This window comes from Solea solea, chromosome 1, assembly GCF_958295425.1.
Source record: "Solea solea chromosome 1, fSolSol10.1, whole genome shotgun sequence".
In the NCBI taxonomy this organism is placed as follows: Eukaryota; Metazoa; Chordata; class Actinopteri; order Pleuronectiformes; family Soleidae; genus Solea; species Solea solea.
The window spans coordinates 35142279-35163859 of NC_081134.1; the positions used below are offsets into that span (position 1 = coordinate 35142279).

The window sequence follows — 21581 nt, forward strand, 5'->3', positions numbered from 1 at the left end:
ACAAACCCTTTCGATAGTCGGAAGCTTTTGGTGTTTTTTCAGTCTTCACTTTGGCTGTGGAACCTTAAACCTTCAAGTATAAAGGAATTGAACCAGCAACATCAGGACTGAAAGGTAGCTCTCTAACCAGCTGAGCTAACTGTCCACACTCTTCTGCAGGTTTTCTCAGACCAATTCACTCTCTGTGTTGAATATTGTGCTTAAAAAATTTGCTTCATCCAAGATTGAAACCTTGACCTCAGGAACTCTAGTCTTTGATTAAACAATGTGAGCTATTTGTTCTCATGTAGAATCTCTTAAATGTTGGACGTCTTTAAATAAAAGATGACCCAAAAACACCAAAAAAACATTGTACTGATGAAGTATTTAAGAATGTTTGTGCAAGACACTGGGCTACATGGTTGGTGTAGTGGTTAGTGCTCTTGCCTTTGAACAAGACAATCTGGGTTTGAGACCCAGTTGGAACAAGGATCTTTCTGCATGGAGTTTTTCATGTACACATACAAAATGGTAGCTGACATTATAGTAAAGTTAGGAAGTGCTGCCACCTGCTGGACGTACTTTTCCATGGTCTCAATAGACTTTTTTTGTTCCTTGGGCTGTGACATGTTTCCATCATGTTTTGTGATACTGAGTGCAACTTAGTTTCTGCCTTGTCCTACGGCGTTTCACCTTTGGGGGCGCAACTGAGCCATTTTTGCACAACTTTTTACAGAGTCTGATTCGATTCTGACACAAATTTGATTGCCATGCCTGCTTAATCTGTTTTCACCAATGTTCTCACCTCAAAAATCCAATCATTTCATCATGACAGCTTTATTGTCACCTATCCAATTTGAAAAACAGCAATTAAAAACATAATATAACAAATTAAAGAGTGAACATGACCAGGCTCTAGACTTAAATGAGATCAAAATATATACATTTATTTGGACCAAACAGACGAAACAAAGCAGTATCTGTTCAAAATAAAACTATTAAATTTTCGTTACAAGCATTATTTAATCAGTGTCAGCAACAACCAATAAAACGACATGTTGCAGGGCCACAGAGTAAACAGCAGTTCATTCACTTCATGAATATTTTAAGAGTAACTTATATGTTGGACAAAGACAAGTTGACACTCGAGGAGAAAAAGGGTCAAATCACCTTTGGAAAACAACACAGCATGAAGACAGTTATATTGGGTTTCAGGAAGGAAACAGAATATTCTTGTTTCGTCGTCTCTTTATCAGTTCCGTCTCTTCTGCTGCTGTTAACATCCCATCACTGACAACAATGCCCAGTGACATTAAACCCAACATGGTTTGACCTACATCTCCAGCTGTGATTATAAATGATCATTCAGGTTTTTGTTTGCTTTTTTAAAATCAACTACAACTGAATCTAAAATACAAAATGTATACCGTGTGAGCAGTAGGTCTCCTGCTTCATGTTTCTGTGTTGACTGTCAACTCATGTCAGTATTAACCCTCACACTGAGTCAAACAGTCATAGTGCATCAACAATATTTGATATGGTTTCACTCTCTAATGGATATAAATACATTCACAAAAAAACACACAGATCATCAGTATTACTACAATAAAAAACTATTTTTAGTCAGCTGTCTTAAATCCTGGCACTTGAGTCTTGCTTATTTTCTCTCCCAACATCCTGGTATTAGTATTGGCCAGCAGGTGGCGCAGTGGGTCTAAATTCACTTGTTAGCAGTGAGACGTGACAAAGGACAAAAGAGTGAAGGCAAATATTTCTAGATTTCCTTGATCTGTGAACCCAGTGTCTTAGTTTTCACTATGATTAAAAGAAGAATAAAGCAGAGGCACTTATATACGTGACATGATCTGTGTGAAGCAGGGACACTCCTTATACGCCCTCATACACACTGACCCTCAAGCTGGTTTGTGGCCCAACAAGATGCACGATCATGGTAACTAATAACTACAGAACATAACCACAGTTACTGTGCTTTTCCTTAACCTTGAACTTGAACTGAAAGTTGGTAAAAAAATAAAGGCCCCACACCCCTACCTTCTTTTAAATCACATTTGTACTCATTTTTTAGTGTGGCCAAGTCAGCTGCTAATTAGTTTTTTGTTGTGTTTTGTTTTGCTACTTCCTGTTACATACTTTGAGACATTGTGAATAAAGGTGCTACATGAGATTCATTGTTAACATTATCATTGACCTGGGTTTTCCTTTTTAAGGAATCACTCAAAGTAAAGCGGTCTATCTAAAAATAGTCTACGCCTCCTCATTCTACATTAGAGTGTCTGTCGAGAGCAGCTGACTCTTATTCCTTTTCAGGAAAATTCAATCTTCTTGAAAAACAGCTACATTCAGCACAGCAGGCTGCCGACGAAAGACTACAAAATGTAATTTAAGCGGTATCAAATAAAGGATGACGATTACAAAGAGCTGGAGCAAAGGCTGCCAGGGTCAGCAGACTACACTAGTTGTTTGATTATTTAAACAGACAAAGAATTCATATAATTATGTTGGAGCTCAGATTAGGTATGAGTCACAACATACCTAATTCCCTGTATCTATCAGTAACAACATTCAAATTTCGCAAATCTTCTTAAACCTCACATTTAATGACCTTTCAAAGACTTTCCAGATTCAGTTCCCAAAAATCAAGAACCAAATACAACACAGATCGAGGTTAAGAATGTTAAACTGTGCCGTCTCTTATCTTCTCGTGGGAGGCGTGCAGTTTGAACAGTAGGCGGAGCAGCGAGGCCACGTGCCAATGACGCACGCTGTACTGCCAGGATATGTCAGTGATATGTTTTTTTTTTCTCCAAAATGTGTTGGGATTGTTTTACAGAACGACTGGCATTAAATTAACAAGCCACGGAATCGGTTGTTCACAAGACACAACGTCATCAAATTCAGATAATCTTCCCTGGTCTTTCACCGCAATGGAAATGCTCACAACAAAAGGTCTGTGGGAACCATTTAGTTCCAAGAACAGCATTCCTGGTACTTAAAGTCCCTGGAAATATGCGGCGGAAATGCATCTTTAAAGAGCTGAGAGACATCATGAGACGCAAGCAGGGGCACAGTTACTTACTAAAAACACAACTTCAAGCACTTGAAGGCCTTGATTTCTTCTCAAATTCTGTGTCTCACAAAGATTTGGGAAACCAGCATGTTCTTCAAGAGCGCATACACTTTAACGAGCAGAAACAATATGGTAAAAAATAAAGCTGCACAACACTGATCTACTGTTTCCTTCAAACATCAGACTCTGTTCTTTAGGCTCATCTCCTCTGTGCCGTCTGGAAACCTGTCATGTTTTATCGGCTGCCCTCTGTCCACCCTGGAACACATCTCCTCATCCTGCTGCCTCAGGAGAACCAGGGCCATCACAGAAGACCCTCACACCCTGCTCACCCCTTGTTTGACCTGTTGCCCTCTAGAAGACGTTACAGGTCAATACAATCCCGCACCAGTAGGCTGACAAACAGCTTCTTCCCCTGGGCCATCAGGACTGCAAACACCCACAGACACACACACACCCCCAAATAGACTGACATAACCGAACCTAAACTACCTCATCCTTAACTCTTGCACCTTTTATTGCATACTCTTTATGCATATCCATTGCACCCTCAGTATTTATATTCCATATTTATTGCATTACCCTTCTGTTCTTTACATTTATCGCACTTTCAGTATTGTTTTATTCATAGCATTTTTTATAGTATTTTAACTCAGCATTTGTCTCTGTTTTAGTGCCTTTTTTCATGTTTTTGTCTGTGTTGTTTTATCTTGTTTACTTTTTGTCTGTGCTGCGCACAGTGGCTCTGTGGGGGCAACCCCCCCCCCATCTCGTTGTAACCCCCCAGTACAATGACAATAAAGGTGAATCTGTTTGTCCACTTATAACAGCTGCTGCAAACCCTCTGATCATTGTACTGTACTTTTTAAGCCACATTTCACCACAATTCAAACTGAATTAAAAGACAAGTGAGTGCATCTGTTGCAAAGGCCACGGTGGAGCATCTGCACATCCATTCAAATATCACAAGTTTAAAGCAGCAACTGCTTAGTAACTACACACATATTGAGTCATGAGAATTGCACGGACAGAAAAGCATTTACAGTTTGGTCACAACAAATGGGAATTATCTTAAACGTAATTGCCTCTACTGTCATCGGCAGAATATTATCGAGTGATTGCTATTTATAAGTGCAGTTCAGCCAATTTTGGAGTCAACAGTGAATAAGGAGTGTGTACATACTGTGTTTAAAAGATACATACAATGACATACAATGCTAATCTCTCCCATCCCACCATACAACCTCTCAAAAACACTAAAACAAACCAACAAACAAACCACCACACATACAAACAAAATATTGTTACATGGTAAAAGTATGATTCTGACTACAATGACTACAACACACAGTAACGTGTGATTTTCAACCAAAAAATAAATAAATCACATGGGTTGTTTAATTTTTTCAGTTGATTTACCCTTTCTTGTCTTGGAAAATAAGCAGCTTTGCTGGCGGTACAAAGAGACAGCGGCACCGTTAGTGGTGGTTTACAGGCTCCATCAGCAAAGATTGTCTGGTTAATCTAGAATTGGACAAAAGTGGATCATTAGATTTATCAGTTAAAACACTGTGGTATAACTTATAGTGCAGCAAGATTAGAAAGGGAAAATATTCGGGAAGTTGATGATTAAAGATGATTAAAAAGTGGCAGTAATGTACTAATACTAGTCACACTCGTACCACTAAGCACAAAAATGTGCTCTTTAAAAGCAAGCTATAAAAATATTAGACATCATTATATATTCTACTTTTACTGAGCTTTTTTTCCACCTACATCTGACCTAATTATTGATATTAATAAGATTGTAACCCTTTAAATGCCAGCTTTTTGTCATGATGCCACCATGTTTTTAAAATAAGTCAAAACAAAACAGAAAATATGAATTATTTTCAATATACTACGTGCAAAGTAGATTTTTATGTGTTGAATTATTACAGCCTGGGATATGTCAATGATTAGCAGCAACACTGACAGTGCCACGCGAGATCTTGCCAGATTTCCTCAGTCAAATATGTCCAAAATGACACCCTCTTGTGGAGAGCAGTACAAATTATCACTTCCAAGGAAAAAACCCAAATTGACACCCACATATAATAAAGTGCATGTCATGTATTTTGCTTCAATGGAAGTTAAAACTGCCATTTGAACGGGTTTCATTCATTATTCATTTTTTGTGATTAACGGCATGAGTGTAACACTTGTCCAGTGTATTTTAGCCTTACTGAGGAGCTGAACTGAAAATAGCGAGATCTTGCCAAAATTCATGCCATATATATGAACATAGCCAAAATTATCAAAGGACGAAGAAAGACAAGTGTGTTAAAATGCGCACAACAGCCCCTAAGGGTTAAAGAAGGCAGCAAAAGTATCTACTTTAGACTTAAGAGGCCTCAATACATAATAAACTTTTACTTCCTTAAAGCAGTTAAAGTCAACATGAAACTCCATCGATAGACTGACAACAAAGCATGAACTTTTGAGTTGGTGTGTGCCGACAAGACCTGAGGGTAAATCCTGAATTTACTGTATATACAATAGCTGAACAGAGGCACAACTTTAGATAAACATTAATATGTCTCAAAAATGATACATGTGAAAATAAGTGACCTTTTTTTAATCTTTTTTGAAGATGATATAAGACAGTGTTGTTTTCACATTTTTTGCTGCTTCTGAGAGCCTCACATGATCTGCTGTTGCAGATTTAATGTCACGTATTGTCAGTTAATTTAGAGAGATGAAGCAACACTGATGAGTCATTGTTTGATTACATTGTAAAGAAACTGATTTCTTAAGAAAGATGTAATAGTGGGGTTTTTGTTTACTTAAGCAAGATTAGACTGCCATGACTCCAGGAAGTTAAAATCTGGTGTTCATTTCTTATTACATCTGAAACGTTATATCCTGCTGAGTGAAAATATACACTAACCAGAGCTGGGTCACTTTCTGGTTGTGTAGACAGTCTAGGCGTTAAAACTGGTTTGATTTTTATCAAACTGACTGCAAACTTGTATTCTGGCAAATTACAAAGAAGCCTACATCAGTTTCATTAGGTTCTACCCAGCAGGGTCTGCTGAGCCAAGTACAACATGTAGTCATAAAATCCCCTACACTTATTCAGTCTGATTTTTGGCCTTGTCTTAAACAAATTTGAATATATTCACATTAGTCCGAACCTTCACATCACTCACTGGGAAGTGGATCAACCTCCATAGCTTTGGATAAACTCAGTGCAGAGTTCTGTTTGGGTCTCGCCCCCAGCTGCTGTACATCTCTGGCTGTGTTTTGGTTGTCCTCCACAGGTTTCTTCTCGTTCTTCACCTCCCCCGGGTTGTAGTAGCCCCCTTCTTCTGCTACCATCTTCTCCACCTTCTCCAGCAAGTGTCCTACCTGTGGATGCTCCTCGAAAATGCTGTTATTTATGACAAAGTACCTCCGCTTGCACTTTTCCAGCACCCACTGCAGGTCCTTGCCTTCCCTGCGGATGTATCTCTCTATTGAAATGGTTCTCAACAACTCCGCCCAAGTGAAAACAACAATCGTATGCTTCCACACGTGTTCCCCAAAAAGGCTCACATGCTCCTCGAGGCGAGCCCGATCCACATCTGTGAACATACCCACAGGAATGACCAGCAGGAAGGCGTGTGGTCCAGGAGGGGAAAGTGACGCTCCTCTCACTAGCTCTCCTTTATAAGAGGGGGGTGTATCCTGTGCAGAGAACCACCCAGGAGTATCCACAACAATCACCTGGCGCCCCTGCACCTCAGTCTGCCTCTTCACACAGAACTCAGCTGCTCGCTCTAAGTGAAACTCCTCTCGGCCTATAATAGTGTTGGCCGTCAGGCTCTTTCCTGGCCACCTCCAGCCCAGCGTCACCAGGCGAACTTCAGGGAGGCGATTAGCTGCCTGTGCTGCAGCTGCTTTCTTTTTTGCCTCCTCTTCTGTTCCAGTGACATCTCCAGCTGTGGTCAGGTGAAAATAATCAGTGTTGGGTTGGATGAGACAGAGTCAAAGCATTTACAGTACAACTCTTCGAAAGGATTTTCAAGATCACACATTTTAGTTTTTTTACAGAGTTGTTTTTAATACAGGTTTCATGTGTATTTAGTTCTTTATTAAAGATACAAATGCACTCCAGTGCAGACACAACATGCAGATTGAGAGATGAGACGTGTGGTTCAAAAAGTTGTTTTCATGTAGGTGATGCAATTCTGTGTATTATTTGTTATTGTTGAACTGTAATATTCTATAAGATGGAGGGAAAAAATAAGTGGCATATTTCTACTTCAGTATTTTCATTCTCTGCTAAACATCAAAAGTAAATGTTGTACTTTTTACTACAAAAGTAGTTGTCCAATATTTTATCATACACATATAATGAATGCACATGTACAGAATTTACATGTAGGCCTATATATGAACATAGAAATCACAGCAGATGTAGAAATAGTATACACTGTATTCATATTAATTTCTGGAAGAAATATGTTACTATTTAATACATGTAATACCAATATATACCACAATAAAGGTGAGATAATATGCCAGTATGCATAATATTCACACATATTACATTTCCTTAAGGTTAACAGGGTAACTTTACAGACTGAGATGAGACAACCAGTTTTGACTTAACTACTGTATAACCTGCATTAAGTCACAAAACTCGATTAATAACAACGTAACAGCATCATAAACGCAAACTAAGTTTTTTCTTACAACTTCTGACGTTTGTTAGTCCGTATAAAACGTGTCATAGTCCGGTTTAGCCCGGAAACAGTCTACTTGCTAACTTCGCGCTAAGTTTAATAGCCGAGAAAATTAGCCATTTATTGAATATCTTAAAATTTAGCAGCAAACATAAAAAGGTGGACATTATTATTACTTACTTGTTGTCTGATGAGGTCTACCCGCGTCCATGTCGTGTTTTATCGCAGATATTAGTCTGTTACAAGCGTTATTTGCGGTCTTTTGGGCGGATACGTCAGTTTACCGGAGGACTTCCTAGTTAGTATTAAGCAACAAGCTAACTGGAGTCTGTAATACTGCTGCTTTCCGGTAGTTTCTTTCAAAAGAATGCACACCAAACCGGATGTAGGCCAGCTACATAGCTGTATCAAAATAAGTGTTTCGAATTAGTGCTTTTCAATCGGGATTAGTGTGACAACGCCAATTTCCAAATTGAGTAATTAAAATAAAGATTAAATAATAAATTAAATTAAGAATTTCATTAATTAATCTAATAGATTACTTTTAATTAAACAAATATATAGACAAATTACTCCAAAAAAAATACATAAGTGAGTCCATACATTATTTTCTTCTGGGAACATGGGAACATGAAAAAAATTAATAATGCAATGATAATTTGTGTAGTCTCAAACAATTGAATGACAACACATTAGATAGAAGAGATAGTTTATTGTTGAAAAGTGAGAGGCAGAATATTTACAAACTGTATGCAACGTCTCAGCTTATTTACATTGGTAAGAAAAATAAATGAAGCATTTTTGCTCCATGTGTTGAAAACAACGGTCCTCTTGGTACCATCATGAGGTTTCTATTGATCTTCATATTAGTTAAGAATTCAAAATGAACAGAAAAAGAAGCAGTTGAGGAAAAAGCATATGTAATTGCAGTTTGTCGATTCCTTCACTTAAAACTTTAGATTTCTTGAAAAATATAACCTGTAAAATGCATTATACAGTTAAATTGTATTTAAAAATATAATGTTCTTAATTTTCCCTTAAAAAATTTAAATCAAAAGATAATATAAATCCTTCAAAAAGAATAAAAAAAAAAACAATGACATAATGTCAGCGGCACTTTCAGTAAGTGCAGGACAGGCTTCGTATTTTTATGTTCCCCACGATGCCAGCATGCGCATGTCGTCATCATCTTCAACCCTTTTCTTTGTTGCTGTAAAAAAGGTAAAAAAAAAACACAGTTAACAATTAATGCCATCAGATTGTCATGGAAGATGTATATCAGTGTAAGACTGAGGAGTACTTTTGCTTGTATGATTATTAAAATGTAGTCTTTAATTTTATAATTCTTCTATAATTCCATATGAAACTCAAACAACAAAACAGCTCAACTAAATGACAACAAATATCGTGTTCCCCGATTAGGGGGTTAATCTGAAAAACAAAGCCGAACAGGCCAATTTGTACATTTAATGGTTTTACTTTTTTGTTTGTTTGTATTTAATCACGATTCGTTTTGCTGACTTTAAATGTATTCTCGCAAATTTTATTTCCTAAAACCAAAGCCTTTATTTTACTGATTTGTCCTCCATTGTTTTCGGTTTTTGGAGTGTTGCACTTACTTGCGCGCTGAGTGGGCCGTGTCGAAGGCAGCTTGATGGTGGGAGCGCTGGGTAAATCACTCATTGTCTCCTCGAGCGCCTCCTGTTCCAGCTCAGCCAGTTCAGCCATTAGCTCATCCTGTCAAAAAAAACAACACAAAAACAAACACAAAGTTTGAGTGTTTTGCAAGACCCATTCATGGAGCAAGAATTTGATTAGTAGCGTCTTAAATCTTGTGTTGCGTCAAAAAAAAAAAAGAGAGAGCTTTGACAAAGTATAAGTTATGAACCTCATCAAACATCTCGCCAGAAGGTCGGGAAATGGCATCGCTGATCTCTTGAGCCAGGTCCTGCTGCTCTGTGATATCCAGCATCAGATCATCGATCTTACCAAGGTCCCTGAAGAGGAGAAGAGAAAGATTCAGGTCAAGACAAACAAACTATAAATCAAATTTTAACTTGACTTTAAAACTAAGTGTGTATTTAAGAGAAACTATTTTCCTTTACTCAAAGTCAGTTGTCATTAAGGGAAAACTTTGACTTTCTATTGTGACGTTAGCAATTAAATATTTCCCGATATAGATTTAAAATGCTTTAATTGTCTTTTTGTAGTGGTTTTACTAAGTTAGTCCAGAATGATTCAAAATGGTCTTTAAATTTTTGTGTTGCGAGGGGACAAAAATGGAGGACTGCTGCATCCCTCTGTGCACAGCCTCCGCTAAATGGTATAATTTGTCTAAAAAAGTCTGTAAAGACTGTAGGCCATCCCTGCATCATTGGCTGACAGTTTGAGCTGTCCCACACTAGAGGATAATTGGCCAGATTTCAGTACCGATCTGGGCCTTCCGACAATTGTGGGTGCCTTTATATTTTTGGCAGATTTGAACAGATTATCTGGCCAAATTATCCTGTTGTGTGAAGGGTTAATGGACGCAATTTTAAACTCATCTGAATGTTCCCAAATTCAAATAAGGATTAAACATGTTTAATATGAACCCCCAAATAACCAATAGGAGCAAGATGACCGGGAAGTTTCTGTGAGATCCCAAACCTCTGGAATTTCCTTCCTGAAACGGTTTGATTAAACGCCAAGTGTGTGGTCCCGTGTTTAGCCTGGATTGTCTGGTCTGTGCCTTCTCAGGATTAAAACATTGAAAATCAAGTTTGTTGTGACTGTGCTCTTTCACATTTCTAAAATCAAGTCAGATTTGAAAATCCTCTAGTGTGGGGCAGGTATTACCAGAAAGTCAAGCTGGCTTATTAAAACCAAGAAGTGACCATGCATGTAGTCAGCTGGAGACAATATAGGTTTCACACACACCCACACACACTGGTAAAATACATATATATAAAAAAAAATTATTAGATCAGATACTCCTTATTTGATTTAGTTGTGGAGTTGTGCTATATGTTGTTTTTTTTTTACAGCATGTACCACCGGGTTCTTACGTGCTCTCATGGATCCTCTTCATAGCCTTGGCTGCAACGCCCATGTTCTTCAGGACCTCTGTGTTGGTGTGTGAGTTCTCCAGAGCTTCCCTCTGAAACTCAATGGTGGAGAGTGTGCCATCGATCTGGGTGAGCTGCTGCTCCAAGCGCTTCTTCCTCTTCAGTGCCTGCAGAGCAGCTGATAAACACACAGATTGGAGGAGATTGTGAGATGTGATTGTTTCACACCATTGCCGCAGCTTAGAGAATTGCTGGGTGTTCACCAACACAACAGGTACAACATAGTTCCACCCATGGAAATTCTTTTTAGACTGATGATTCAAAGAGCAATGCACTTGTGGGTTTTTAACATGACAACAGTAACACACTGTGGGTTCAAGCACAGGCCATTTTTCCCCACTCGATACTGAATTCAAACAGACAGAAAGACACATTTGATTGTCTCAAATGAAAAACGTGTTCCATTAACATTTAATATATGAGGATAAAATGCAACACCAAATGTAATATTTGTTTTTCACAATTACAACCAAGTGTTGATGTTGTATTGCAGTTACCATTCCTACTGTTTGATTAGTGTCACCTGTATATCCCTACATTAATGTTCAAAACTGTTCTTATATGTTCTCATTTTACGAGTTTAATTGAATATTTGGATTGAAAAAAGAGTTACATTCACATTTAGGCCTTGTGAACAATCACAGCCTGTGGTCCTATAGTACTTTCAGAATGTGTGTGTCTTTAGTTTGAGAAGAGGACAAACATACCCCTCTTGTTTTTTGTGCCGTGCTTCTTGGCTACCATTAATTCCTGCTCTATCCTCTTCTCCAGGTAGTCCTGCTTCTTCGTCAGCATTTCTTCCGTCTCTCGCAGTTTGTGGATGGCCTCCTGAGCTGTCGGTGCTCCCCGATGGTGCTTCGACTTGGAGGAGCTCGAAGAACTCGAGCTGCCCTTGAACAATTTCGAGATTTTGCTCATTTTTGCTGCTTCTGGGATTTAAAACTGAAATAAAGTAGCGCAGGTAAATGAGCACAAGTTTCCTCGTCGACGCTCTGCCTGGTGTTTGTACAGGCGGGCGTGTGCAAAGAGCGGAATTTCCTGCTGGACTGCTTTGAGGCATCAATTCAAACCAGTCAGTGAATGCACCTTTCACCACACCTTTCATTTGAATGACACAGCGACACCTGACGCCATCCACGTCTCGTTTCACCACGTGACGTCTTTTCAAATTAAATAAGCTATTATTGTGTTGCCAAGGTTTGGACAGGAAGCCAAGGACCTTATTTTGAAGGCCAGAGTGAAAGGGATGCGTTAAGTGGAGAAAAGTTACATCCGCTGTTCTGTTAATTATTATTAGCAATTGTAATACAATTCGCAATATATTCAGGCATAAAAACATAAGTAAGTTACAAAAAGGAAACGGGGAAGGTCTTGTGAGAGTGAGAGTAAGTCATAGTCACGTGATTCGACTGCTCAGGTCAGAGTTCATGTTGACATCCGCAGACTCACTACCCACTAACAAATGGCTGAATTAGAAGTCGGGAAACACTGTCGGGTGGATTCGTGTAATCTGAACGGTGTGTTTCAACTTAATCTGAGTCATAATGAATAACTTCGCTCAGTGGTGTTGCTCTAGCAATGGAGCTAGCGTCTGTTTAGCGTTGGTTAGACTGTCGACTAGCTCGGTTAGCATCGTTTTCCAGCAGTGTTTGGTTTATTATGACAGCATCTCCTGTAAAAACGACATTAGTCGGTGAAAATTCGGACTGGCCTTTTAAATAAACAGGTAGCTGTGTACGTTTGGTTATAACCTACAAATAAAGTGTAATAGCCTCAGTTAGCTTCACTGCACCGCAGCTACAGTGGAGCCCAGACCACAGTCCACTATCATGATCTTCATCATTAACAGTTATTATTGATTTACAAATGTGTTTTAAATGTGAATTTGTTCTCCTCATCTCTGACAGATTTTCTTCCATTTGTTTGTGATTCGTGCAGTGGTGTTTTCTGGTAAGATATCCTCATGTCCTAGTGTAAGACATTAACAGAAGTAGGAAATGTTCATAGCATTCATGTGAAAAGTAATAATACTAGAATAGAATATCTAACCTGCTTTTGTTATTTTGATTTTGGATAAACAAAAAAAAGTGAGGTCTGATTTATTTATCAATTATCGATCAGTAAAATATTGTCATGATGGTGCAGTCAGCATGTGAATGCACTGGTTAGGTTTACAAAATAATTGGATGTGCACTGCTGATGACTTGAACCTGAAGCTCAAAGGTTTTTTTGTAGTTTGTAGACTTCCTTTAAATAGAATAATTAAGTACATGCTTGGCATCAGACTATACCAGGTCTGAAAGATTATGAAAGATATTTAATTTTGTCTCTTTGCAGCCTTGAGCACAGAAGCAGAGAGGCCCACTCGTGTCCAGAGGTAGGATGTTCTGTGACTGTGCATGACCTGCACCTCATGTTCTTTTTTGATTAGATTGGGAGCAGCGTTGTCTTCTTCTGTCCTGATACTAAGATATTAGCTGCGTTGTTTTCATTCATGTGTCCTCACAGGAGACTCAAAATAGAGAACAGAGGGAACCAAGGGCCGCTGGAGGCAGTACAAGCTATCCTTGCTCATTTGAAGACTGCAAAGGAAAAGAACTGTTGCCAGTAATATGCCCGCAGTGTGAAAAACATTTCTGTTTGGCGTAAGTTTACAGTTTTCTCTTTAGGTTTGCATTTTCTTTTAAAGTCTAACTTTCACAGCTCTACATCATCAAACTACCCATTATATTACTACACATAATATACCGCACCTTAGGATTTACCTTCATACTTACCTACTACTTAATACTATTGAAAGTGAAGTGGGGTTTTTTGTTCTCTACTTCCAGCCATCGTCATCAAGATGATCACAAGTGTGAGAAGTTGGAGGTCCCAAAGCCTCGAATGGCAGCTACTAAAGAGCTGGTGCAAAAGATAGTGGGTCAGTAGCACATACACTTGTAACCCTTATCTTGTCACTATCGCTGTAGCTCTGTGTAATTCCACTTTTGTCCACATGGTGTCAGTAGTAAACAAATGCTCATATCTTTGTCTATTTGCATAATTCTCTCATTGTTACTCAGAGTCAAAGGATGGATCCAAAAGGAAAGGCCGTAAAGGAGCAAAGAACAGTGCTACTGCAGCTAAGGTGGCATTAATGAAGCTGAAACTTCATGCTTCAGGAGACAAAGGACTGCCACAGGTCAAAATTTAAGCTTTATTTTATGTGTACTGCTCTGTATTTTTCTGTTTACTGTTTTATGTAACTGACCAATTCCTCTCCTTTTTGGCTTTCCAGACAGAGAGAACCTATTTTCAGGTTTATCTCCCCAAAGAATCCAAAGACTCCAGCCAACCCATGTTCTTCAGCTCTAAATGGAGTGTGGGAAAAATGGTGGATTATGCAGCCTCTTTAGCAAGCCTCAAAAACAACAATAATGTACTGACAGCTAAGGTAAATATCAGACCAATGAGGAGTTAGTGTCAAAAATCACTTCCCCTCAACTTTCCTCACACTTTCAATTGAACTAACATTTTTTTGTTCCACAAGGCCTCAATTTACTAAAATAATTTCCACGGTCTACAATGGATTTCTCACTTTATTTTAATTTTAATGTATATGTCTACTCTGTTAGTAGACATGAACTGCAGGTGTTAGTTACACTTTCCTGCCCACAGAATGTAAAAGAGCTGTGTGCGCAGGAAGTTGGGTTAACCATTGTTTGTTGTTACATTTACATGTCTTGTGATTTGTTATCCCACAGTGGCTGTGTTGCATTTGGTAATATTCAAAATATGCATCATTAAATTAGATCAGACAATTACTTTTTACTATTATAATTATCTTTACGCTGTTTACGCTTTACGCATTTTAAATGTCAGTGAAGCTAAAATAAAAAAAAAATCATAATTTATTTTGGATGTCTTCACAATTGCACTCTCTCTCTCTGTGTTTGCAGAAGCTTCGGTTATGCCATCCTCAGACTGGTGAAGCGTTACGTATGGATGACACCCTGCTCTCACTGCTGGCTCAACCAGAAACTCCCTTGTACAATGGGGGTAATGTGATCCTGGAGTACCTGGATAATGAGTGCACATGTGTGGAAGATATTTCAAATTATATCACACAGACATGACAAATCAATGGATTTCTTTATATTGGATTTATATCTATGTCAATAAATTCTCGTTTTGACTTTACTTTGTGCCTGTGGTTGATGTGTGTCCTACCAGTAGCATTGTGGCATAAAGCAGCATATTAATCAGAATGCTTACATACATCAATCACTGTGTTGAAAAGCATCACTTTTGCTTTAAATGTCAATTAATTGACCAATCACACGACCCAGATGGGACTTGAACCCACAATCCCCAGCTCCGGAGGCTGATGCCTTATCCATTAGGCCACTGGGTCTCTGTACTCAATCAAAAAGCTTCAACTATCAATACTAATAGTACAGAGGGATCATTTAGGCATAATTAATTTTAGGTAAATTTCTCTCTCTGTCTTTCAACTTTGTTGCTTCTCACTTGAGATCATTGTAGCTCTTCATCTTTATCACATTCCCCATGCCTCAGTGCATAGAATGTGTATTTTGATATTTATAGTGACACAGCCACAACAAGGCACAATGTACATGTGTGCATTCTCATAGTTTATGTATACACACACACACACACACACATATTAGTATATCAAATATTGTATTCCCATCCTTTTCATAAATTCTTATGTGTAGTATTTCATCTCATAGATTTTCCTCTGTTTTATAATTTAATAGCTCATTGTTAGGTTTGAGTGACTGATACTGTACTTCTTTTTTTTTTTTTTTTTGCTTCTTTTTTTGCTCCTTCTAAACTCCCAGTTTGAGTTATGGGTGATCTTTAAACTACATCTATTTATCTACAGTATATATATGTGTGTTTGTGTACGTACTTCTTGTTTTTGTGGTCCAGTCCCATGACATTCAACACAGCCCTATCCTGGGACAGACCCGAGCAAATTTCAACCAATCACATTAGGAGTTCTTTTTATTGACGGGTCAACGAACAAATCAAAGGAGGCCCTGAATTTAAAAGTAGGCGTGTATGTGAGCGATGATATATAAATGAAAAGGGGCTGGACTACAGGGCACAGAAGATCCCGTTGTTTTGATAGAAATAGGTCCGTTGTTGCTCTAACAGAACGATTTGAGGATAATTTGACCTGCTCTGACAAATTAACACGTCGAGTAGCTCGTTCGTGGCTACTTCTCTGATCGAGTCGCTCGGGAAACGGCGACTTGATCCAGCTAATCCGAAGTGCGTTGTGATATCAGGTCAAAAGGGATGCCGCTGCAGACAGACTCCGACGGACGACAACAGTCTCTGGATTTGATTTCGTCGCATTTAATCGGGAAGAGCAGTTTTTGTATAAATTTAAAAAGCCTCAGAATAACTCATCCTCGACCGAGTTCTGTAAAATGCTTAAGCCCGAGTAGAAATTAATAGTTCCGCTGTGACGTGAAGAAAAGGGACATTTTTAACATTCGACAGGCTAACTGCTAACGCTAGCTGGACAGGGATAAAGCGGGGGGAACGTTAATCTTTAGCGTCTCGGAGTGATCGTAGGTTTGAAGACGACGAACGTCTGTGAATTGACTTGTTTTCTTCGTCCTCTGCTGAAAATAGTGCTCGGTGAGTAAACTGGATTAATGTCAACAAATTAAACCAGGAAGACGATCTGTCAACTTGCATTTAGTGGGTGGGGGAGGGGCACTAGTTTACAGACGGGGGGGAATTATTTCAAATGTTTCCAGAGGGGGCGCCAACACATCACATGCTAATTATTTACAAGCTGGTGTCATTTTACTGACTGAATAATCCAATGCCTTTTAAGTTGAAACAAGCACCAACACGACACTGAAAATGCGTCATGTTGAGTCTTTTCTACTAAACTTACTACTACTTACTGACTAAATAGGTACAAGTGGCCGCTTTATTTTTAACAACCACAGTTATTATCATTATTATTATTATCATTTTATAGAGCTATTTTGAAAACACAAGCTGGCGAAAAGCTTTGGCAGATACAGCAAAACATTTAACTGACTTATGCAAACAAATCATTTTACAAATACATTTAAAAACACTTTAATGACACCGTGATAATGTTTCAACGGGATACAAGAGAAAGACTAAGGCATAGTGACACATTTAAAAACATAATTAAAAACACAATTCAAGCAAATGAAAATAACAGGCAAGAAGACTAAATCACACCAAAGCAAACTGGTTAAAACACCAGGTTGATTTTTCATAGTGTTAATAGTTTATTAATCTGTAACAACTGTTTTTTTTTTTTTTTTTTAGAAGTTGTCTTTCCTTTCAGTTTGTCAGTGTGGAAACAACTCCACATGAAGATTTGAAGTTTGTTTGTTTTCCTCTCATGACTGTTGAACTAACTTTTTTTGTGTGTGCTATGTTCTTGGTTTTCAGTGAGAAATGAAGCTGTTGGAAAACTCCAGCTTTGAGGCACTCGGCTCCAGGCTGTGTGTAGAAACAGGAGAGTCTCACATTCTTGGCAGGTAAAGGAGTCATTTATGTGTGTTTTACAACACCAACGTCTGTACACATTTACGCACACATATTGTGACTGTTGCTCAGACAAATATAGAAGTTGACACGGCCTAGGCTAAATGTTCTTGTTGAAATGAATAATCTAGGAAATAAACACAGAGTTGCACATCCATCCACAATTCGACTATGCCATTTAGTTGGACTATTGTCCTTTTCTTGCGCATTATGCAAGTGTGTTAGTCTGACTAAGAAATTCAAATTAGTACAATTTGAGTCAGACCGACATGTTAACATGTCTTGTGAAAGTTTGACTGATACTAAAGCTGACAAGCCTGCTGCACGCACACTCAAAGTATATACGTTTTTGAGTGTTCAGGAACATAAAGTGCACATGCGTCGTTAATACTGAGGTGAAGCAAGATCAAATCACAAGCCTGAGGTGTGTTAAAGAACGGGAACATCCACACGACAGCGAGACCTGCAACTCGCTTGTTTACATCAAAAGCTAGACCTACTGAACTGAGCATTTGTTGTGAGGAAACTTTGACTTTGCTGAAGTTATGCTTATGCAGGAAGTGCTCTGTGATGCATGATGTCATGGAAGAAAAAAAAGGGGTTGACGGTATGCGAGGTGTGGCTGGTTCAGAGATCTCTGACTCGTAAACAGGGGTAGTGTTATGCAATAGCACAATAACAGACTGCTGAACTCAAGGCCCAGTTACCGGTGGGCTTTGTGGAAAGTTAATAACTGACAGTTTTTTCACTCAGCGGCACAGCAGTTTATGTAAGAGCTTTCGGTTACAGTGCTGGTGACATTAAGGGCAGTGGGCGGTGGAGTTATGCTGCTGTCTGGTCTTTCGTGCAGGGTTCAAGTGTGTGGGCGCTTCTGTGCTGTTGTGACTCTGATGAGTGATACCGCTGGTGTCCGCTCTCACCACTCTGTGCCTATTTTGGAGGCTAGTGTTGAGTGTGTTGTTTGCATGCAAGCATAAACACATAATGATAATAGTACGACATAACAGCTGAGATCTGCTAGCGCTGATGGTGTTCAAGCTGCTTAGCTGCTCAGGATTAGTGAGGCTAAAAATTTACCTTTTTTAAGAAGTTTTGAGGAACGTTATTTTCTTTAAGATAACATATTTTTTTTACAGATGGAGGAAAAGTAAGACTCAAAACTACAGGGAAAAAACTGCATCAATTATCAGCTGCTCTGATTTCTAACAATTGACCATAGAATAATCAATGTTGTTGAACTCTAATTTCTAAGCTTTCACAACCTTCACTCAGCTGGGTTTTATGTCCAGTCAAGCATTTTGTTGGCGAGTCAGCTGTGTTGTGGGTGGAAAACCAGGGCAGTTATTTTCACTGTGGTGTCTTCTGCCTGTCACTGTGTGTCCCTATAATTAGGCTGCCAGGGCCAGAGAGGGTGTTGGTACTTAGTCTGTCTAAAGTTGCACAACCTCTTGCATAACCTCTTGGTGTGAGTGTGTGTGGGGGGGAAATAAACAACTGCACAGCAGTGTGCTCCTATTGCGTATCTGTGTACAGAGACATGTCTGACCCAGATACGTGAGAGAGCACGCAAGAAACTTTGGCACCAAATCGTTCTTGTCAGGTGTTTGGTAAAGATATGTCTCCCAGTGGAAAGTTGTCAAGCAGAGTTACAAGTTTCATACCCAGTAACTGGAGGTTGATCCCTCATAATAGGCAAATAATCACCACAAAAAGTCAGAAAATGTGAATATTTCTTCATTAAATGTGTAATTTCTTCCCCCACAGGATGGAGAGCTACTCCTGTAAGATGGCAGGAGATGATAAGCACATGTTTAAGCAGTTCTGCCAGGAGGGGGAGCCACATGTCCTGGAGGCTCTCTCTCCCCCACAATCCACCAGCACCACCAGCCCTTCACAGTGAGTACTGCACACCACAACCAATCGCTAAACGATGGCTAGAGACAAATTAGGATTCGGTATGAAGAGAAACATGGGCATCATTCTGTGTTTTCTGTCTTTGCACAGACTGGGGAAGAGCAGTGAAGATGGGGAAAACCCTCTGAGTGACAAGTGTTGCAGAAAGACACTTTTCTACCTCATCACCACACTCAACGAGTCCTTCAGGCCGGACTATGACTTCAGCGCCGCACGAGCCCACGAGTTCAGCCGAGAGCCAAGCGTCAACTGGGTCAGTCTGCTCGCTCCGACCTCGCTGAGAAGCAGAGCCTGAATTTTTCATGTCCCGTTAATGAACGCCAGGTAATTAATACTTAAACCGGTTCTTGTCTGCAGGTGGCAAACGCAGTGAACAGCAGCTTGTTCTCGGTTGTTGGAGAGGAGTTTAACTCTCTGGGGCCAGAGCTGTGGAATGCCATCGACCAGGAAATCAACCTGCAAGGCTGTGACATTTACAGGTAAGAGTGTCTCTGCACTCATGCATGTAGGTGTAACAGGATAGGTTTGTGTTCTAATACATGTCCTTAAACATGTTCACAGCTACAACCCTGATCTGGACTCTGACCCCTTTGGTGAAGAAGGAAGCCTCTGGTCCTTCAACTATTTCTTCTACAACAAAAAGCTCAAGAGGATTGTGTTCTTCACATGTCGCTCTGTCAGGTCAGCTACACTCGGGTTATTTACCGTTACATCCACACCACATTTTCAAGACAGTTCACCAGAAACGGAGTAATGGGGATGTAGTTTTCTCTTTATAAACTTGCATATCTTTGCTATTTTTTTTTATTTTCATTTTTAAAAAGCAGCAAATACCACTCATCACATCATCTGTCATGTCTGCAGTGTCCTGAGCGGCTATGGTCGTGATTCTCTGGACAATGAGCTGGACATGGAGCTTGACGATGAGGAGGAAATGGATGGCTTCACTGAGGACAGGTCAGTCTAGGGATGACCTACTTTCTAACATTGATTTGTTTTTATTACAGTGATTTCACTACATGTTTATTCCTGTTAGTTCATTTTACAAGACTGTCTAATTTGTATTTTCTTTGTTTTTTTTTTTTAATATCTCAGGTGCCCCAGAGCTCTCTGTGTGTAAATTTTCCCAGATTTACACACCTCGGCCAAATACTATCCGGGATGTTTTCCTCCCATTCTTCACTCCATGCTACCATTCTTATTATTTCTGGGACGTTGCTGCCTCCTTCAAAGCCATGTTCACTATTTTAGATAAACGCATGTCTGAAGTCTTCTGTTCAGCTGGCAGTGAACTATGATCCATAAAGGACACCTTTTTTTCCCTCCTCGACATTGCGGTGATTTTGAGCTCCTTCATTCTCCAGTGTGGTTTCTGACCTGAAGCTCCGTCCAGGCCCAAGTAGAACACATTTATACGCAGACGAACACTTGCCAGGTTTCCAAAGAGACCCAGTTATGGACTATTGAGAAAGGTCTTTTTATGGAAGTGTGGCCAAAGATGGACTGTGAGCGAGTCTGAAGTTGTTGCTCATGATGTCAAAGAAGAGTCCAGATGACACCAGCACCAATGAAAACTGATAAAAGTTTATAATAATATTCCGACCTGGGGCGGGGCTGGGTCCATATAAATAATATAGTTGAGGCTAATGAGCACAAAGCTTGTTCATCCTTTGCTATTTTGTGTTGCTTTAATGTGACAGTGACGTTACTGTGAGAACTCTTTTTAGCACTGAGTTTGTAACATTTCTATGTTGTATTATTGAATCTGTACCTGTTAGGAGAGCAAGGCAGCTTAGAAAACATATCAGCCTTTATTGAATGCTTTTATTCACCCGAGTTGTATGCTTCATTTTATATCTACCATCTACATAAAGCATTACATTACCCATTAACTCCCTAACTTTTCTTGGTTGGCGCTCACTTTTAAATGTCTGTCTTGCCAGTGTTTTCTTTGCTCATTCCCTCAGTGGAAACGAGGCATTGAAAAGTGAATGTATAATAGTAACTTTAAAGGGGGAAAAAAGAAAATCTATTGAGAAAAATTGCTGATGTGCTCGGCATTATTTTGTAGAAATTGACCTTTTTACGTTCCTTAAAGTGAGTAGGACTGCCATGTCTTTTCTTGACTGCTTTTCCATTGGCCGATATTAATGTTAATAAACTAATGTTTGAAACAGAACTTGTTTTTTTTTCCCCATCTACAAAAACAGAAGTCACTTAAACTACTCA

General features: G+C 39.2%; 4 protein-coding genes and 1 non-coding gene across 7 annotated transcripts; 2 read left to right on the plus strand and 3 right to left on the minus strand.

Annotated features, from left to right (window-relative positions):
- Positions 1-905: 905 nt before the first annotated feature.
- Positions 906-8111, minus strand: LOC131459554 (GTPase IMAP family member 9). 2 transcript variants are annotated; one of them, XM_058629535.1, is made up of 3 exons: positions 7957-8111; positions 6259-7029; positions 906-4591 (listed from the first exon to the last, which is right to left on the minus strand). In XM_058629535.1, the coding sequence occupies exons 1-3, from the start codon at positions 7985-7987 to the stop codon at positions 4587-4589; spliced, it is 807 nt and encodes a 268-aa protein (XP_058485518.1). In that variant the 5' UTR covers positions 7988-8111; the 3' UTR covers positions 906-4586. The 2 variants fall into 2 exon arrangements, with proteins under 2 accessions (XP_058485518.1, XP_058485510.1); XM_058629527.1 differs by having other exon boundaries at positions 6244-7029.
- Positions 8112-8468: 357 nt separating this feature from the next.
- Positions 8469-12014, minus strand: chmp4c (charged multivesicular body protein 4C). The gene is made up of 5 exons (XM_058629547.1): positions 11591-12014; positions 10824-11001; positions 9665-9773; positions 9396-9513; positions 8469-8986 (listed from the first exon to the last, which is right to left on the minus strand). Exons 1-5 carry the CDS (start codon positions 11799-11801, stop codon positions 8925-8927), a joined length of 678 nt encoding a protein of 225 aa, XP_058485530.1. The 5' UTR covers positions 11802-12014; the 3' UTR covers positions 8469-8924.
- Positions 12015-12262: 248 nt separating this feature from the next.
- Positions 12263-15065, plus strand: zfand1 (zinc finger, AN1-type domain 1). Its single transcript, XM_058629513.1, has 8 exons — positions 12263-12400; positions 12791-12833; positions 13221-13260; positions 13392-13528; positions 13715-13806; positions 13949-14067; positions 14164-14319; positions 14825-15065. The coding sequence occupies exons 1-8, from the start codon at positions 12346-12348 to the stop codon at positions 14999-15001; spliced, it is 819 nt and encodes a 272-aa protein (XP_058485496.1). The 5' UTR covers positions 12263-12345; the 3' UTR covers positions 15002-15065.
- Positions 15066-15206: 141 nt separating this feature from the next.
- On the minus strand, positions 15207-15279 carry trnar-ccg (transfer RNA arginine (anticodon CCG)). Its single transcript has one exon. It is a non-coding gene; the product is annotated as a tRNA-Arg (tRNA).
- Positions 15280-15989: 710 nt separating this feature from the next.
- On the plus strand, positions 15990-21531 carry maf1b (MAF1 homolog, negative regulator of RNA polymerase III b). Of its 2 annotated transcripts, none has more exons than XR_009240265.1 (8): positions 15990-16541; positions 17343-17431; positions 19203-19334; positions 19443-19605; positions 19710-19831; positions 19914-20033; positions 20180-20309; positions 20448-21531. XR_009240265.1 is itself a non-coding variant. In XM_058629675.1 (8 exons), the coding sequence occupies exons 2-8, from the start codon at positions 17349-17351 to the stop codon at positions 20470-20472; spliced, it is 738 nt and encodes a 245-aa protein (XP_058485658.1). In that variant the 5' UTR covers positions 15990-16541; positions 17343-17348; the 3' UTR covers positions 20473-21531. The 2 variants fall into 2 exon arrangements, 1 of the variants encoding a protein (XP_058485658.1); XM_058629675.1 differs by having other exon boundaries at positions 20217-20309.
- Positions 21532-21581: the final 50 nt, after the last annotated feature.

What these genes read in the sequence shown, in the direction of transcription:
- chmp4c (XM_058629547.1), bottom strand. Translation starts at nt 11,801, where the DNA reads ATGAGCAAAATCTCGAAATTGTTCAAGGGCAGCTCGAGTTCTTCGAGC. An exon ending in AAGAGGATCCATGAGAGCAC is followed by an intron (nt 9,774 to 10,823) that starts GTAAGAACCCGG and finishes TCTCCTCTTCAG; the next exon opens with GGACCTTGGTAAGATCGATG. An exon ending in CTGGCGAGATGTTTGATGAG is followed by an intron (nt 9,514 to 9,664) that starts GTTCATAACTTA and finishes TTTTTTTGACAG; the next exon opens with GATGAGCTAATGGCTGAACT.
- zfand1 (XM_058629513.1), top strand. Translation starts at nt 12,346, where the DNA reads ATGGCTGAATTAGAAGTCGGGAAACACTGTCGGGTGGATTCGTGTAAT. An exon ending in GCTGGTGCAAAAGATAGTGG is followed by an intron (nt 13,807 to 13,948) that starts GTCAGTAGCACA and finishes ATTGTTACTCAG; the next exon opens with AGTCAAAGGATGGATCCAAA. An exon ending in GAGACAAAGGACTGCCACAG is followed by an intron (nt 14,068 to 14,163) that starts GTCAAAATTTAA and finishes TTGGCTTTCCAG; the next exon opens with ACAGAGAGAACCTATTTTCA.
- maf1b (XM_058629675.1), top strand. Translation starts at nt 17,349, where the DNA reads ATGAAGCTGTTGGAAAACTCCAGCTTTGAGGCACTCGGCTCCAGGCTG. An exon ending in CAAGGCTGTGACATTTACAG is followed by an intron (nt 19,832 to 19,913) that starts GTAAGAGTGTCT and finishes ACATGTTCACAG; the next exon opens with CTACAACCCTGATCTGGACT. An exon ending in GATGGCTTCACTGAGGACAG is followed by an intron (nt 20,310 to 20,447) that starts GTCAGTCTAGGG and finishes TTAATATCTCAG; the next exon opens with GTGCCCCAGAGCTCTCTGTG.
- LOC131459554 (XM_058629527.1), bottom strand. Translation starts at nt 7,987, where the DNA reads ATGGACGCGGGTAGACCTCATCAGACAACAA. An exon ending in TAGACCTCATCAGACAACAA is followed by an intron (nt 7,030 to 7,956) that starts GTAAGTAATAAT and finishes ACCTGACCACAG; the next exon opens with CTGGAGATGTCACTGGAACA.